Genomic DNA, 16,728 nt, shown 5'->3' with positions numbered 1-16,728 from the left:
CAGTTTTCATGATTTTTTTAGCGTATAATAAAATTAGGTAAAATATTATTATGAATAAAATTAAGATTAGAAAATTTAATTCATCTTAAACTAATTTTTTTAAAAAACAAAAAAAATTATTATTCACGTGAATATTACAAGTGACATTAATTGACTAGTTGTTCAAAAAAAAATAAATTCACGTGAACAGTTCACTCTTACTAGTTTTTTAAAAAGAAGAACTGTTTATTTTAGTCAACAGTGTAACAGTAAAGAATGGCTCCACTGAAGTAGCAAAATGCTTCTACAAAACCTGCAGCATCATAAAGCATTTTTATTTTTTTTTAACCAAACGATGATACGTGTGGCTGTACCAAACAGCCACTAAATCAGACCTTCAAATCCAAATCCTTTCTTCTCAAACTTGCTCGTTCAGCTATTCTCTTCTTGTACAAGAAGCTAGAATAACCACCAAAACAGCTCACTGAAGAATGTCAAGTTCTAGTGACCAGAAACTTGTTCATGTAGCTCTCCTCCCAAGTGCTGGCATGGGTCATCTCACACCCTTCCTTAGACTTGCTGCTTTACTCACAGCCCGAAATGTCCATGTCACCTTCATCACCCCACATCCAACGGTGTCGCTGGCTGAGTCACAAGCTTTATCAGGGTTCTTCGCTTCCTTTCCTTAAGTCAAGCAGAAGCAGTTTCACCTCCTTCCACTTGAAGGGAATTCGGCTGACCCTTTTTATTATCATATGCAACTCATCAAGCTCTCCTGTCACCTTCTTTCCCCGCTTCTTTCTGCTCTAACTCCATCTCTTTCTGGTTTTATCACAGACATGACCTTGGCCTCTACAGTTATTCCCATCACTCAAGCTATTAGCCTTCCTAATTATGTTCTCTTCACATCATCTGCTAAAATGATAACATTATTTCTATCCTACCCCACTTTAGCCGGCTCAAAAGCTCTGGATGATTTAGATGAGACGGATGTCATCAAGATTCGAAACGTGGAATTGATGCCCAAGTCATTGGTCCCCCCACCACTTCTGCAGAAGAGCAATAATTTTTTGAAGAACAGTTTCATAGAGAATGGTAGGAAAATGATAGAATCATGTGGAATTCTACTTAACACATTCGTAAGTTTTGAGCTTGAATCACTCACAAAGATAAATTATGGCCAAGTTCTGGAAAGGCTACCTTCAGTTGTTGCCATCGGACCACTTCCACCATGTGATTCTGAGAAGAGCAAGTTACAGTTAACTTGGCTTGATGATCAACCAGCTGGGTCAGTTCTGTATGTTAGCTTTGGCAGTAGGACTGCTTTGGCGAGGGATCAAATCAGGGAGTTGGGTGAAGGGCTGATAAAGAGTGGTAGCAGGTTTGTCTGGTTGGTGAAGGATAAAAAAGTTGATAGGGAAGACAGTGAAGAATTGGAAGAGGTAATTGGGCATGAATTGATGGAGAGGGTCAAAGAAAAGGGATTGATAGTTAAGGATTGGTTAAACCAGGAGGTCATATTAAGCCACCCAGCAGTTGGTGGATTTTTAAGTCACTGTGGTTGGAATTCAGTGATGGAGGCTGCATGGCATGGAGTGAGGATCTTAGCTTGGCCCCAACACGGGGACCAGAAAGTCAATGCAGATATTGTGGAGAGGATTGGACTAGGGACCTGGGTGAAGAGTTGGGGTTGGAGCGGGGAGATGCTGGTGAAAGGAGCAGAAATTGCAGAAAGGATTAGAGAATCCATGGGGAATGAATCATTGAGAATTCAGGCATTGGGGATCAAAGAAGATGCTAGGAAAGCAGTGGGCTTTGGTGGGAGTTCTGACAAGGGATTGACTGAACTCATCAGCATGTGGAAGCACTTCTGAAGTCGCGAGAATATCCTATACCCTTCTGTATGTCTTGTACCTTGAATTGTCTGTGACCAGATAAACAAGGATTAGATTGGTAGAGTCAAAAGGTCGGGGGAAATTCAACTCGCATTGTCCTGAAATTTTGATTTTTCATCTTTCTTTTGGAGGATGTCTTATCCTGTCTGTTGTGTCTTGTAATCTTTTTCTTATCAATAAACTTCACTTCTTTCATGGAATGAAACAATCCCATGAAAAGTATGAAGAGATAAAACTACAAGATACCTTTTTTTTGGAGAATGTCTTGCCATAGGCCTTGCTCTTTCGGGTCTTGACAGCCCCTCCGCAGCCTCTCCACATTAGGCACTCCCAAAACTGCTGATTCGCAGGTCCCAGGCTTCCCAACAATCGTTTCCACCGTCTCTACCGCCTTCTCATGGTACTTCACCTTCATTGTCTCCATGAACTCAAGCTCTCCACATATATCCAAGTAGTCACACCTTGCATAATCCTCAACATGAAGTTCATAAAATAAAAATAACTATTGAAGGGAAGGGAAAGAAACCTTTTGACATCTACTGTTTGTGAAGCCTTTCCTTCACTTCTGTTTTTCTACAATTTCCCTCCTTAACCCTTTCTTCCAAATTTCCCAAACACACTGTTAGATGTCAACCCAAATTATGCGTCTGCACACAGATACACGTGAAAAGATAATAAAATATAAAGAGATGAAATGGGTAACCAGTCCTGACACGGACAGCCATGGCGGGAAAAGGGACCTATGCGGTTCAGGATGAGCTTGGTGGAGGGAAGGTGGTCCTGTAGTCGCTAAGGCCAAAGTTAAGAAACCATCATGAAAGCATATCTGCTCGATTTCTCTACCAAATCTAAGCAGTCTGATTAAGAACAACTCTTCAAACACGACATAATCACTGAACTTTGCATGGCAAAGTCAGAATTTTGGAACCAAAAAAAAAAAAGTTTGGTGGGTAAGTTCAAAGCTGAAATCTTTGCTTTTATGATCGTTGATGTTCATAGGTCCAACAACTACCTTTCAAATTTACCGCCAAATGGATCTAGTAATTTTTTCGTCTGTTCAAGTTAGAGATGAAAAAATCGACGGCGCTTTCGGGGTGAGGAGTATGTTTCTACTCGCAAGGATAAATGAAGACCATAACTACAAGACAAGAGGGCACAAGACCATGACTATATATTTAGAGAGAGAGAGAGCGCATTCACTGTAGTTTTTTGTTGGTTGGTTAGTGTAGGGACACACACACACACACACACACACACACACACACACACACATATATATATATATATATATATATATATATATATATATATATATATATATATATAATTTAAGAGACAAAAACCTAAATAATTTTGAAATAATTTTATATTTTTAAAACATGAAAAACAAAGACATGTTTCTCAGTCTTCATCTGTTCTATCACAAGACGGCAACAACCAAGCACCACCTTTCAACAAAACCATAGTATATTTCCTAGACTCCTTGCTATGTAGGGAGATTTCAGGCCATTTTGGAGTTCATTGTACAAATATGAATAATGTTGTTGTTTGAACTCTGTTGCTTAAATGACTGTTCTGATAGCAATTTAAAACTGCTCATTGAAGCAAGTCTCAACATCAAGATTTCTTGATCTGCCAAAACAAGGAGGAAGAAGCTGAAGCCACAAGTGTCCTGATTCATACAAGTTCAAAGTACAGATTCAGAAAATACAAGGCAAGTACACAAAATGAATCACCTTGGCATGAATAATATTGGCAGGTAAGGCCATGACAATTCATTTCTGAATTTAAATGACCTGCTCTCTAGCTATTGGTGTGGTAAAGGGTTATTGGAAGGATATCTCTGCCGTGGAGGACGCCTTGTCCTCTTTCCCCATCCTGTTACTTCAAGTCCCAGTTCTCCACAATTTGGCTGCTGAGCTTGCGGTGGACTCACTGCAGTTACTGTTGGAAAGGCAGCAGAACTCGCTGCACGCTTTCTCCCCCTTCCTGCCTTGCTCTTAGGGGAGTTTCTCTGAGACAAAACTGACTGCCAAGTGCCACCGGTTGCTATTATCAGACCTTCAATCATCTGAAGATCCTCAGCCACATCATTCCTGGACAAAGAGACAAGACCAGGAAGTACATCTCTTTGAAAGTCCTTCCGCTGCCTTCCTCTCCTGGCCTGACCTCTCCTAGGACGTCTTGGCAATGATGTTTCATCTTTTGTGTTTTCCAAAACCATAGGTTCACAATCATGATCTTCTACCATGGTTTCAGTTAAATTTAAGGTCATATACTCAAAAAAATCAACCTCGTCTGGTATTGAATCTTCACAATCATTATTACCCTTGTGCACTGAAAGTGATCCAACATCATTCTCAATGTATCCCTTGTAAGAAGAAATTATCTCTGCAAACAACTGAAGAGAATTATTCACTTCAGCTTCCAATATATGGCACGGAGCATCATCTTGAAACTGGTGCACACCAGACAGTGACATGTCCACTAAAGCCTCAGCTGCAGCTATCAAAAAGCCTTCATGAAAGTCCTTGGATTCATCTGTTATGGACTGAAATGGTTCTTTAAATTTGCTTTCCGGAAATCCATCTCCAGACACGATGTCCATGTTGTTTTCAAGGACAATTGGCGCCTCCAAATCTATCTGAATTGCAATACTGGCCTTGTTTCTTGGAGCTTGAGCCTCTTCTTCAGTCACACTCACATTCAAATCAATTGAATGTCTTAAATCAGCTCTACAATCAACTGAACACTTCGCCACATTTAAACTGTTTGTGTTTAGGATCTCCACGGATTCAGATTCCATAGGATCCTGATTCAGATCAGTATGAAGTATCCCGCCTTTAATAGAGTTAGCATCATTAGTCTCTGAAACACAAAAACCAGGCTTCAGGCCAGAGCTGGCAGAAGGTAGTTCTTTGGAAATGGGCTTTTCAAAAATGGGAACACCAAGAATCTTCCTATTGCTTGAACAATCACCTCCAATTCTCTTTTCTTCAGCATCATGCACATTTGTTGCTGATGATGAATCCTGAACAATGTTTTGATGGAGGCCCTTCATTGTTCCACCATTGCAAGCAAATTGCTCAGCATATTTTCTTTGCAACGAATCCCAATTCACCTTATGAGAATCAGACATTTCACCAGAAGATTTTCCATTACAATGTGAAATAGTTTTCATCCATGACAATGCTCCTTGTGGAGTTTCTTCCATCCTTGGAATACCAATGGAAATAAGATTTGAATCAGAAATTGCTTCAATTGGGTAACTTTTTGGAGGTACTGCATTGAGGTTTACTTCCTCCGCAGATTTTATATTCTCAGACCAGCCTGAACCCCTAGAGTTATTTGGAGGATTATGTTTAGGAACTTGTTCAAAAGCAGAATTACTATCACTGTGTCCATTCAAGTGACCAGCCGATGCCTTGGACTCCAACTGAGAAATGAGGGAGATGTCATTTTTGTAGGACAATTCAACTCCTGGTTTTGGGATAAAATCCACTTTTTCATTAACAATCGACCCATCTGCAGAAACTTCATGGCAATGCAACAATGTGGTTGAACTCTTATTTGATTCAGGAAAGGTATTAAAGCAAGGGTTTCCCTGAACAAATATTGCATTCTGTTTCAAGCTAGCCGGAGGCCTCTTCCAAGATGAAATGGAGGATGACTCAGAATTGACTACATTAGATTGAGGAGCAGGTGGCCGCGGAAGTGCATCTGAAGTCATAACAGATGCATTATGATTTCTTTCAGAGATTTCAACACCAAATATTGTCTTCTTTTTCAATTGTTCTGGTTTATTCTGATCAGGCACATGGGCATTCATGCAGCCAACATGCGATGATTCACTTTGTGTAGGCAAATACTCTCCATAAAAACTACTATTCAGAGTTCCGGTGCTTATTTGGCCTGAAAGACGGATCAAACCATCAGTTGAAAACTGAATGATCCTACACAACAATAAACATATTGCGAGAGTTTTCAATTGTCTCTCTCATTATGAATCACCTAAATGAAAAGAAATATTCATATTGGAGGTTTTACGCTCTGATGACAAAGAAGAATGATCCAACCTTAGAAAGTAAAGGAATTTCAAATACCATGAGCTTAACTCAGTATCCATGAACACATATGCACATTCACCATCACATGCAAGCGCATTTAATTGTACGTAATTTGAAGTCAAAACTTTCTTTATTTCCATTTTCTTTAAGTCAAAGACATTCCTTAAAAGTCATACAGAATCAATAACAATGAGAAGTTCCTTTAACATTTTTCAGAATTTTCAGAACAGTGACCATTGAGGTTTCTGAATATTCATACAAGTATGGGAAGAGCATTTCCTTACAAGTACTTGGATGTTTATTTAGAATTCTCATAACAAAATGGTTATGCCAGAAAATGATTCACTTTTTTTCATGAACAAAGCAAATAGTTATCTTGAACTAAATTTTTTTAATAATTCATTTCAAAATTTGGTTAAAAGGGAGTTCATTTGGTAAATTTTAACATTGCAAAAGAATTAAGTTGCAACAGATTTAGAGTAAGAAAAATCAATTCACCAGGTTATCAACAGGAGAGATAACAAACATGGTATAAAAAAAATACAGCAATGATTTGAAAAAAAAAAAAAAAAAACCCTACTACTAGGCTACTTGTAAAGTAGTGACTCATGCAAACTTGCACATCCAAGAAAAAAGAACGTCATTGGCTGATTTCAACAGGAAACAAAAAAGTGTTGCTGAATAAGTCCTTACCAGCTTTTAAGTTAAAAGGTGGTCTGCCTTTGTTTTCCCATTCATTATCTAAAAGCATAGTTCGTTGGCTGAGTCCCTCCTTTTTTTCTTTACAGGGTCTTTGAGAAACTTCCTTTGCCAAAGATTGGAAGCCTGAGCATGAATTTGCAGATAAATCCCGCCCCTGTATCTCTTCTTTCGAGTAGGTAACCTTGCCTAGAGTATCGAAAGGAGTTATATCATATGTTTCCTCAACCTGGAAAGGTTCATTCAAATCTGTAAAACCTCGGGTCCTCCCTGTATTGGAACTAAAAGTATCACCATTGCAACTAGAGTGAACACTACTCAAGGTGGACATGTTGCCATTTTTCTCACAGGTAGCCATACAATTCCAATTTGGAGGGTCAGATTCCAACCCTGACCCACCAAATGCCTCCTTTTCTTCCTCTGCATCATTTATGTATTTTTCAGCTGGTAGTTCAAGGTCAAACAACTTCCTCTGAAGCTTCTTGTGATTGTATTCAAGAGATACATCATACTTAATCCTGGATCCATCGTGCGTAGAACCACATCCAGATTGCATGTTCTGCAAATTAATGGAACTAAAATGTGATTGGACACTATCAGCACCTGAAGCAGATGGTATATGACAATTCATTGCCACCAAAGGCAGACCAGAATTATGCCACCTCCTTCCATCCCCTTCAGGTGTAAAGGCAAAAGGATTTGATTGAAATGTTCCCATTCGATCAAGGCATATGACTGATTCTTTGCTTCGGACTTCATTCATTATGTCCATTTGTATTTTGTGAAGCCGATGCAGTTCATGAACCTGCATAATTGAATTTCCATAAACTAATATATGATATTTTGCTCAATCAAATTTCAATTATGCATGCAAAACAAGCACATTTTCACAATATATTTCATGAACTCAGAAAAGTATTGAAAATCTAATTTTATAGCTCAAAAATATAAAAGTGGAAATAAATCATACCTGATGTCTGAATGTGTTTTCTTGCCTCAATATGGTTTGCCTCAAGTGTTCCTTGTCATATCCAGAGTATCTATATATTTCTGGCTTTGCAGCAAACACGCCATGGTGCTGCTCAAAGGCTTTGTTTTCATGACGTGAAGGCCAGCTACCATTCCCACTACTTTCATCTAGATCCTTCGTAGAATTATATCCCGGTATATACATCTTGTACAGAAATTCAGTTCCCATTCCTGCAAAGACTGCAAACAACTTAATAAAGCTCTAAATTAACTTGCCAACACTGATAAAAAGGATATCTCGTTTTCTTCTATCAAAAATGAAAAGGTTTTACATGCCAACACTATATAATTTTGTTGCAAGAAAAGGCTATGGGATGAGAAGCATGGTTCATGATTCTGACAAATAAAACTCGTGGCATATTGTAACACGTGTATTGTATGCTTAGATTGGAGGGAAAAAAAGTTGATGCCGCACATAAATAGCACATAAATCTTCATCTTTGCAGTCATAAATTATTCATCAATCCTGGTACATAGAAAGAACCGCTACGTTATACAGGCAGTGATATCATATCATTTCCTCCTACATGAATGACATCTTCTGATTCGGTGGTGAAATCAAATCCCAGCTAACATTTTTAGTAAATCTTCCATATAAAGAACTCACTTTATCACTTAATTTAGCAACAAAATAGCAGATTATGAACAAATCTTAAAAAATCTAGTCATAAATAAAGTCAATTAAAAACAACATATCCCTGTAATTAGTATTGGAGAGAGATCCCATTCCGCCGTCAAAGAAAAATAAAGATGTTCTTGTAATATGTTAGCAAGAAGTAGAGGCAACAGCATAGAAACCCATGCAGATAACTCTCAGCCAAAAGCTTCTTCCTAGCTGCAAGTGCTCCAAACTAGATATTGGACAGCATTTGTAAGGGTAATAACAAATGTTCCGAACCAATGCACTGAAAGAGGTTAAAAGTTAGAAGCAGAAACAAAAGAATTCACGAATCCCTATTTTTCAGAAAATGCAGTTTCCAAGCGTTAAAGAAACACTTTGTTGATACACTAGAATTTAATTTGTAGGCAATGGAAGTGTATTTGGTAAGGATGGGAGATAAGAATATAGTAGTATCTAAAAGAAACATCAAAAAATCAATTTTCGTTGGACACCCATTTCGGAGATAATTAATTGTAATGCATCATAGCTACACATGAGCACACAATGCCAACAGTTCCAATGATGATGATAAAAGAGAATGGCGTGAGCATTGGAATGGTGTGGTGAAACTCAAAGTATGTTGAGCTCGAAATTCACTCCAAGGATCCCAAATCAATGATCTGGTAATTGGCAACCGTTGGATCATTAGGTGTTGTTCTTCATTCTTTTCCTTTGCAATATACACTTTGTTCCAGTGTAAAGGAATGGATTCTACCAACTACTGCTCCGACCAGAAAAGAAAGTTCAAATTGCAAAACTAAAGAGAAAGAAACATCTTCTAGCAGCTTTCTTAAGCACTGGGAAACTACTATGGAACAGAGAACCCTGGTATTCTGACATCACTGCAAAATGGCCCTATAAAAAGGGTATTATTACATCTCTTAATACTACTGCAATTACATCCATTTTATGCTACTAACTTCAACAAGAAACAAATACCGATGGCATTGAAAGTTCTTGTCATTGCTTACTTGAAATTCCACGAGACCTTTCTTCTAAATTAGGTATTCCAGATAAATTGATAATCTGAAATCCAGTTTTCTTCAAAGCCTTCCAGACACAAGCCTGCGATTCCAGCAGCACAAATCAAGGAAAGAGAAGCAATTGGTTTTGTTCCTCCACTGACAAATAACAAAGAACAAGGACGGAGAATGAAAGCAATAACATGGCAACATCATGCACTCGAATTTAAGCAACTACAGTTGACCGACCATGATTAGCATAATTGAGAGACCAACAAACAGACAAATCAATCATCCAAAAAAAGAGGAAAAAATGATTTACCTTTTGTATATATCAGTATCCTCTACCTCCCCATATCAAAACTTGAGCTCAAATTCACAGAAAACCCTTGAACTCAACTGCAGCTCCATTAAAATTCCCATCTGAAGGAAGAAAACAAAACCACAAAGACTTAAACAAGAGTAGGTGACTTTGTAATGTCATAGAAAAATCACAAATCATCAACCATCAGACAAAAGAAAGATAACCCAAATGATTAAAAAATATATATATACAGGAGAGAAGCTCAAATCTGCTGGGCCAGTATCTGATATTATGTGAATTGGATTGAAAGATCCCCACAATCCCACATAAGAATAAGAGAGAGATCTTTCTTTCTTTTTTCTATTTTCTATTTTCTTTCACAAAGAAACAATGACCTTGGAATTTGTCAACTCGTGGTCTCGCTGATATACTTTGCTTGAGCTTTGGTTTCCAAGATATCTATCACTTCGCTTTCCTATTCTGTATTTATTATTACTATATTATTTTTTTATGGGGATTTTAAGGATGTGAAAGATATGGGGACATTTGTTTTCACATTTTCTAGATTCTCTCTACCTTCCATGCTTTTTGGGTACACGCAAGTAAAGTACCTTTTAGACGCCTGTGTTTCACTCTTTACAACAGCAAGCACTACTGTTTCCATAAGTAGCTGACCACTCTTCAATGGAGTATCTTTCTACCCTCACACGCACCTACACTCGTGTACCACATCGCTGTTCGCCTTTTAACGATTTAACAATATCTTTGTTTTTGCGTTTTCAATTCTGTTTTCTTGAAAATCGATTTTTTTTTATTTTAATTAGTTTTTGAATGTTTTTAAATTATTTTAATATGATAATGTTAAAAAAAATTTAAAAATAAAAAAATATTTTATTTTAGTGATTTTTAAATAAAAATTATAGTACAATCTCAAACATGCTCTGAATTAAAAAATAATATTTTTTTATTTTTTAAAAACAGTTAAAAAACAACTATTACCCTCTGCTCTTTAATCTCTCTCTCTCAAACTTATCTAGAGTCACCCGGACCTCTAAAATGACAAAATTGACCAAAGATTGGAGGGGTAAAGTTGGCAGTTGAGCAAGGGCAGCACAGGCGCGTGGTGTGAGAACATTTCTTGAGGGATGGCTTTGAAGTTTCCTTTATTATAATGTTTTGGTTCATTGCTTTTGATTGGTTGATAGTTGTAAAACTTATTTGATTAGATCGGCCTTGTAGTGATCCGCGCAACCCTTTAAAAAACAAAAAATTATTCATATACAAGAATTTAATATATTCATTCAGTCAAAATTTACTACTAAAAAATGGAGCTTGTATTTTTTTTAATTTATTATAGTTTATGCTTGTTATCATTTAGATATCTGAGACTTTAAATTAAATTTATATTTTGAATATATCGTTTTCAGACCTGACCCGGTCCAAGGCCTGAGTTCCGGGTTTTGACCGGATCATCCGGGTCAATTCTTTTTTAAAAACATCAAAATAACGTTGTTTTGGTAAAAAAAAAATCAACGGGTTGCAACTAGATTTTTAACCTGATCTTGCCGGATCAACCAGATCACACCGGGTTTTTTCTTCCTCTATTTTTCTTCAACCCTAGCCGGTTCCAACCCCAGATCGGCCGGGCTGGATTTCAAAACTATATTTAAATATCTGAATCATGTTTATAAGTTTTAGTTTCTAAATCTTTAAAAAAAATTGTATTAATTAAAAAATACATTGAAATTAAGATTAAAAGTTGTGTTTGAAATTGAAATATATTTAATTTATTGTTGATCCAGTGATCTAAAATTTATTTTTTATCATGTTACTCTCCAAATCGGATTGCATTTTCTACCAATCAAACAAAAGCTAGTGGATCATGTTCGTGGATGAGCCTCAGTGATCTTGCAATTGGTTCCTTTTGTTTATAACTACACGCAAAGTTTGTTCTATTTGACGGTAATATTTTTGTATCATTTTGGATATTAATTAAAATTATTTTTTTAATATTTTTAAATATACACTGTCACATTATTGCAATTGTAATGTATTTACAAGAGTTTAATAAATTATTATAAAATAATAATCATATGATTTGAATTCATAAGATAAAAAATTGAAAATACCTATTTAACCACCATGTATATAGTCTCTTAAAATTAGTATAAAGAAAGTTACATGTACTAAGAGTGTGTTTTGAAGTGTGATATCAGTTATTTTTTAAAGTATTTTTTATTTTAAAATATATTAAAATAATATTTTTTTTATTTTAAAAAAAATTTGACATCAGCACATCTAAATAATATGAAAACATCAAAAAAATATTAATTTAAAGTAAAGAAAAAAATAAAATAAAATTTAAATTTTTTCAAAAGCACTTTCAAAATAGAATGTCAATATACACTCGAAGAGTCTTCAAAAGTTTTTGTAATAATACAATGATATCAGCAGCAAAAATGATAATGGATTTGATAGATTTTTTTATGCTCTCCAACCAATCCCGTAAACTTCATCCACACTTAACCTATAACTAATCAGATTTGATCGGGTTAATGAATTTTTTCACTAATTAGATCACCAATTCAATCCTCTTTAATTCTTTTTCTTTAAAAATTGATTACTTTAAATTTCTTGTAATACCTCATAAAATTATTTGACCAATAATCTATACTATATAAGTAAATCATTAATGATTAATGTGTAATTGTTTATATAACCACTTAAGAAATTTTTTATGTTTTACCCCTTATGTACAACGTGTTTAATTGTTAGCTTAATTTGTTAAATGACTTTATAAATCATTATATCATGTATCTCAAAAAGAATACATCAAATACCTAACTTACATATCTACCACATGATTATGATTCTTGATATAAAAATATTATATATAATACTAATAGACACTAACATATCAATTTTATATATATTTTTCATTAATTATCATTTTATTACACATTCATAACTATAAATTAAAATTCAATTATAAAATAAAATTAGTGATTTTGAATAATTTTTTATAGGGTTACAATATGATTTTGTTATAATAATAATCATTATATATATCAAAGAGTTAATGAAAATTTTTTTTGTTGTTTATTAAGTAAAACTCAATAAATAAGTGGATATTGGATAATTAAGATCTTATATAGAATTTATAATAATCATATATCAACAAAAAAAAGTAAAAATATTAAGCTTACCGAGGTCGGGTGATATATTTGATAAATCCTTCACCCGCATTCATACCCTACCCAAGTCAAACCAGAATAAGTTTTTACTAGATTGACTTTGACCCTGATCAAACCAATTAAAATCCTAACCCAATCAAATAAAAAATATTAGATATCCAATGAGTAGATGAAGTTACCATCTGATTAAGCGTATAATAATTATGAGAATAATGCCATTGTTCAAGAAAAATAATAGCAAGAATCAATGATTTTAGGGGGGAAATAGTTGAAGTCACCAATAACAAATAGAACTAGTGACGCGGATAGAAACAACACACTAGAAGACAACAAGCTAAAAAAAATTGATATCGAATAGAGTTGTCACATATAACTCTAATTCATATTCTTATTATTAAATAAATAACTTTGATGTAGTCTGTCTCTCTCTATAATGTTTACAACTTCTTAAATAAGCTCAAAAATCAACCTAAACAATTTAGAAATGTTGAAAATAAAGGAAAAGCCATAAAAGTCTAAAACAAACTAGAAGATCAATGAAATTACCAATCTTAATATTTGATTTCCAAAACTAAATAAGAAAAAATAAAAAAAAATCCTAAAGGAAAATAATTTCCTAAACGAAATAGAAAAATAACGATAACTTAGAAAAATAATTTCTCTCAAAAAATCCTTTGGCATCAGTCTCTTAGGGTTGGGGAGAACTTATTCTCGAGTTCTGTGTTATTTGTCTCAATTTCGTGGAAGTCCAATCAAAAGTTTCAACCTTTTATATACTTAGTTTTTTCATTAGAAACATCATATATGTGAACAACATATTCAATTTCTCTAACAATGAAACTAAACTTAGAGTTAAATAGAAGATCTGGAAATTTGCTTTATAACTTTTATTTGAAATACAAGAACATCAACTTTAACTTTATCAATTCTAAAATCATCCTCAAGCACATGTGAGGTACATCCTTCGTAATGCTTTTCATTAAAATCACCTCTTGAACTACATTTAATTTGGCTCTCTTTTCACTGACATCACCAACTAAGAATTTTGCATCTAAGTCTTCTTATTCAGCATCATCTTCATTAGATTTTAGTTGTTGATTCCAATCTATAAAGTAACTAGAATAATTAAAACTTTTGGTTTCAATATCATATTCATCCTAATCAAGAAACTGCTTAATTTTGCAATCGATCTTTATATGTCTTCTATCACCAGTTCCTAAACACTTTTTTTTTAGTTTTGCAATTTATCTCTACATATATTTTATCACAAGTTCCTAAATGTCTCTTTCTTAAGAGGAAACCTTTCTATTCCCTCCTACACGAGCATATCTTGTTGTGATACCTTTTATAGCTATAGTTACTCAAGCACACCATTAAGCAAATAACTATCAGAATCGTTGGGCTCTGATATCGACTAATATAGACAAAAACAACATACTAAAAGACAACAAGCTAGAAAGACAGAATTGAAGCCAAATAAAATTGTCACATAGAACCCTAATTCAAGTTAATAAATGAAAAAAACACTCAAATATTTTTAAATATTTGTCAAAACCCTTGTATGCAACACATAAAGAGAACAATTCAAACTAATTAGAACTTTTCACTCTCCTAATCATTTGGTTCCTATTATCTGCAATGTTGATAAACATCGTTTAACTCATTTGAAGCATGTCCATATACAACTATTTGTGTAAAGGACAACCCTATGGATGATTAAAAGTCCTAAAGTCTAATATAATTTATTTTTTTGTGAATATGCAACTAATGGATGCAAAATTTCAACAAAGAATTCAAAATACACAACTATATTTGAATTAACCTTTATTAATAAAAAAAAGAGTACATCAAATGAAAGAACAAAGTAAAAAAGAAACCTCACATTACCTCTCAAACCAAATATCCAAATAGCAACTAAGACCAAACCTAAAAAGAAACCAAATAGCAAAGCAAAATATAAACCGAACAGAAAAAAAAGTGATGGAATGAAGGACTAAATAAAAAAAACATACAAAAAATCATAACTTAACTCCATCACATTTAGCAGTATCACTACATATACAAAAAATGCAGCCTCTCAAAGAACCCACAACATGTGGCATTAATAATAGAGAATGAGGTTCAAGTTGTATAAAAAGCACATAATAAACCTAACACTTATGGGAAGGAACCAACCCAAAAAAACAAGGAAGGACATTCAATTTTAATAGGAAACACCAAACAAGAACAATAAAACAGTCTGATTGGAACATGAAATCCTAAACTTACTAATCCCAAGAAACCTGAAGCAACAAAAAAGAAAATTAGCTTGCAATGAAGAAGATACGTTAAAATCACTATATTAAATACAGATCAGTAAAGATGTTGAAAATGGTAGAAAACCCAAGACAACGTGGTCGTCAAGGGACATAAAACAAAGGTAAAATTGACTAGAAAAACTAACAATCATAGATTCAGTCACAATAGTCAAAGCATATGTAACCAAGGAGGAAGAAAATTGATTGAAACATTTACTATCCAAACAAAAAGCACGACTCAACACACAAAACCTCTCCTAAAAATATAGCTAGAAAAAGTTTCAAAATTCTAAAAGGCTACAATAGACCTACAAAGTAAACCAAAGAAACTCCATGCATCAAGTAATGGTAAGACTCAAGAAACTAACAACACATAAATCATGTAACAAAAAAAGCAACCATCAAAGAACATCCAAAGGTAGAGATTGAATCTCTCCTCCCATCATACATTAAACCACAATGTTACATGATCTCGAACCCTATAAAGTGTCCCCTAAAAAAAGTACATAAATACTACGAGTTGGCCTGATGAAGGAGCAAGCTCAACCTACCAAAGCAAAGTGAAATGGAATACATCATCCTGTAAATAGAAGCTTTCTTTAGGTTTACAGGACTTTAAACCTCTCTTTCCAAGTTCTTCTTTCCTCCAACCTTTTTTTTTCCTTCTCTTAAAAGGCATTCTTACATATATTTCCAAGATCCTCCCCCCCCCTCTCCTTCTATATCGTGCTTCGAGTATCCCAAAAATAGACTAAGAAGTGTTGATACCTTCCTTTTTTTTCCTCTCTTTATTTGTAAAACCTCTAGGCGAAAAATTATAGACTAGTTTCATGTAAAACAAAAAGAAAAAAATTCATAACTCTCGATCGGGTTATCAGAAAATTCTAAACATTTGTGTGGAGCCTTTTAATATGATGTCTTAGCTTGGTTTAAAATTTTAGAATTTTTAGAGAAATTCGGAAAAGTTGATGAAAAATCACAATTTGACTAGTTTTATGTTATTGGGCGTAATTTTAAATTCGGCCATCAGATTGAGTTGAAATTTTATGAGGAACCTTAAAATATATTGAATAAAATCTGGTTAAAATTTTAGGATGAACGGAGCTCGGTAGTGCTAGCAAAGAATAAGGACCGTCAAATGAAAGCAAAAAGGCTCATTAAGGGTAAAATGGTAATTTGCCATTAAAACTAAAATAAGGCAGCCCCTTTTCTATTATGAACTGCCGATTGGGCAGTAACAAAAATGGAAAGAAAAAAAACAATAAGAGAAGGACGTGAGAAATCAAGAGAAAAACAAGAAAAAGTGAGAGAGAGCTTTGAAACTTGTAAGATTGAAAGACTTAGAACATTAAATTAAGGAAGAATCAAGTGAAGGAAGACATAAGAAAAGTGAGGAGGGCTGGCCACACTAGGAGGAGAAGAAAAGTTGGGAGAACTTAGCTTGGTAAACATGAAAAATTTAGATTTTTACTTGAATGAAGTGTTTTTGGGTTTATTTGAGCAAGTTATCAAACAATGACAATTAAATTTGATTTAATTTCTTATATTCTTGATTTTTGTTAAATTAGGATTCTTATGAGAATTTGGGGGTTTTGAGAAAAGTAATAAACATGATGGTATTGAGGTATAATAGTATAGAAA

The 16,728-nt window shown here is 34.3% G+C and overlaps 1 protein-coding gene and 1 pseudogene across 6 annotated transcripts; one reads left to right on the top strand and one right to left on the bottom strand.

Annotated features, from left to right (window-relative positions):
- The first annotated feature begins 263 nt into the window (after window positions 1-263).
- On the top strand, window positions 264-2,069 carry LOC133671137 (UDP-glycosyltransferase 708G1-like; annotated as a pseudogene).
- Window positions 2,070-3,473: 1,404 nt separating this feature from the next.
- Window positions 3,474-10,235, bottom strand: LOC133671237 (uncharacterized). Of its 6 annotated transcripts, none has more exons than XM_062091928.1 (6): window positions 9,992-10,235; window positions 9,615-9,715; window positions 9,302-9,451; window positions 7,611-7,849; window positions 6,635-7,445; window positions 3,474-5,786 (listed from the first exon to the last, which is right to left on the bottom strand). In XM_062091928.1, the coding sequence occupies exons 4-6, from the start codon at window positions 7,836-7,838 to the stop codon at window positions 3,682-3,684; spliced, it is 3,144 nt and encodes a 1,047-aa protein (XP_061947912.1). In that variant the 5' UTR covers window positions 7,839-7,849; window positions 9,302-9,451; window positions 9,615-9,715; window positions 9,992-10,235; the 3' UTR covers window positions 3,474-3,681. The 6 variants fall into 6 exon arrangements, with proteins under 6 accessions (XP_061947912.1, XP_061947909.1, XP_061947911.1 ...); XM_062091925.1 differs by having other exon boundaries at window positions 9,302-9,395; XM_062091927.1 differs by having other exon boundaries at window positions 7,611-7,840; window positions 9,302-9,395.
- Between the last annotated feature and the right edge of the window lie 6,493 nt (window positions 10,236-16,728).

This window comes from Populus nigra, chromosome 13, assembly GCF_951802175.1.
Source record: "Populus nigra chromosome 13, ddPopNigr1.1, whole genome shotgun sequence".
In the NCBI taxonomy this organism is placed as follows: Eukaryota; Viridiplantae; Streptophyta; class Magnoliopsida; order Malpighiales; family Salicaceae; genus Populus; species Populus nigra.
Note: the sequence above shows the minus strand (reverse complement) of the source record. Positions and strands in the feature narration are given on the sequence as shown.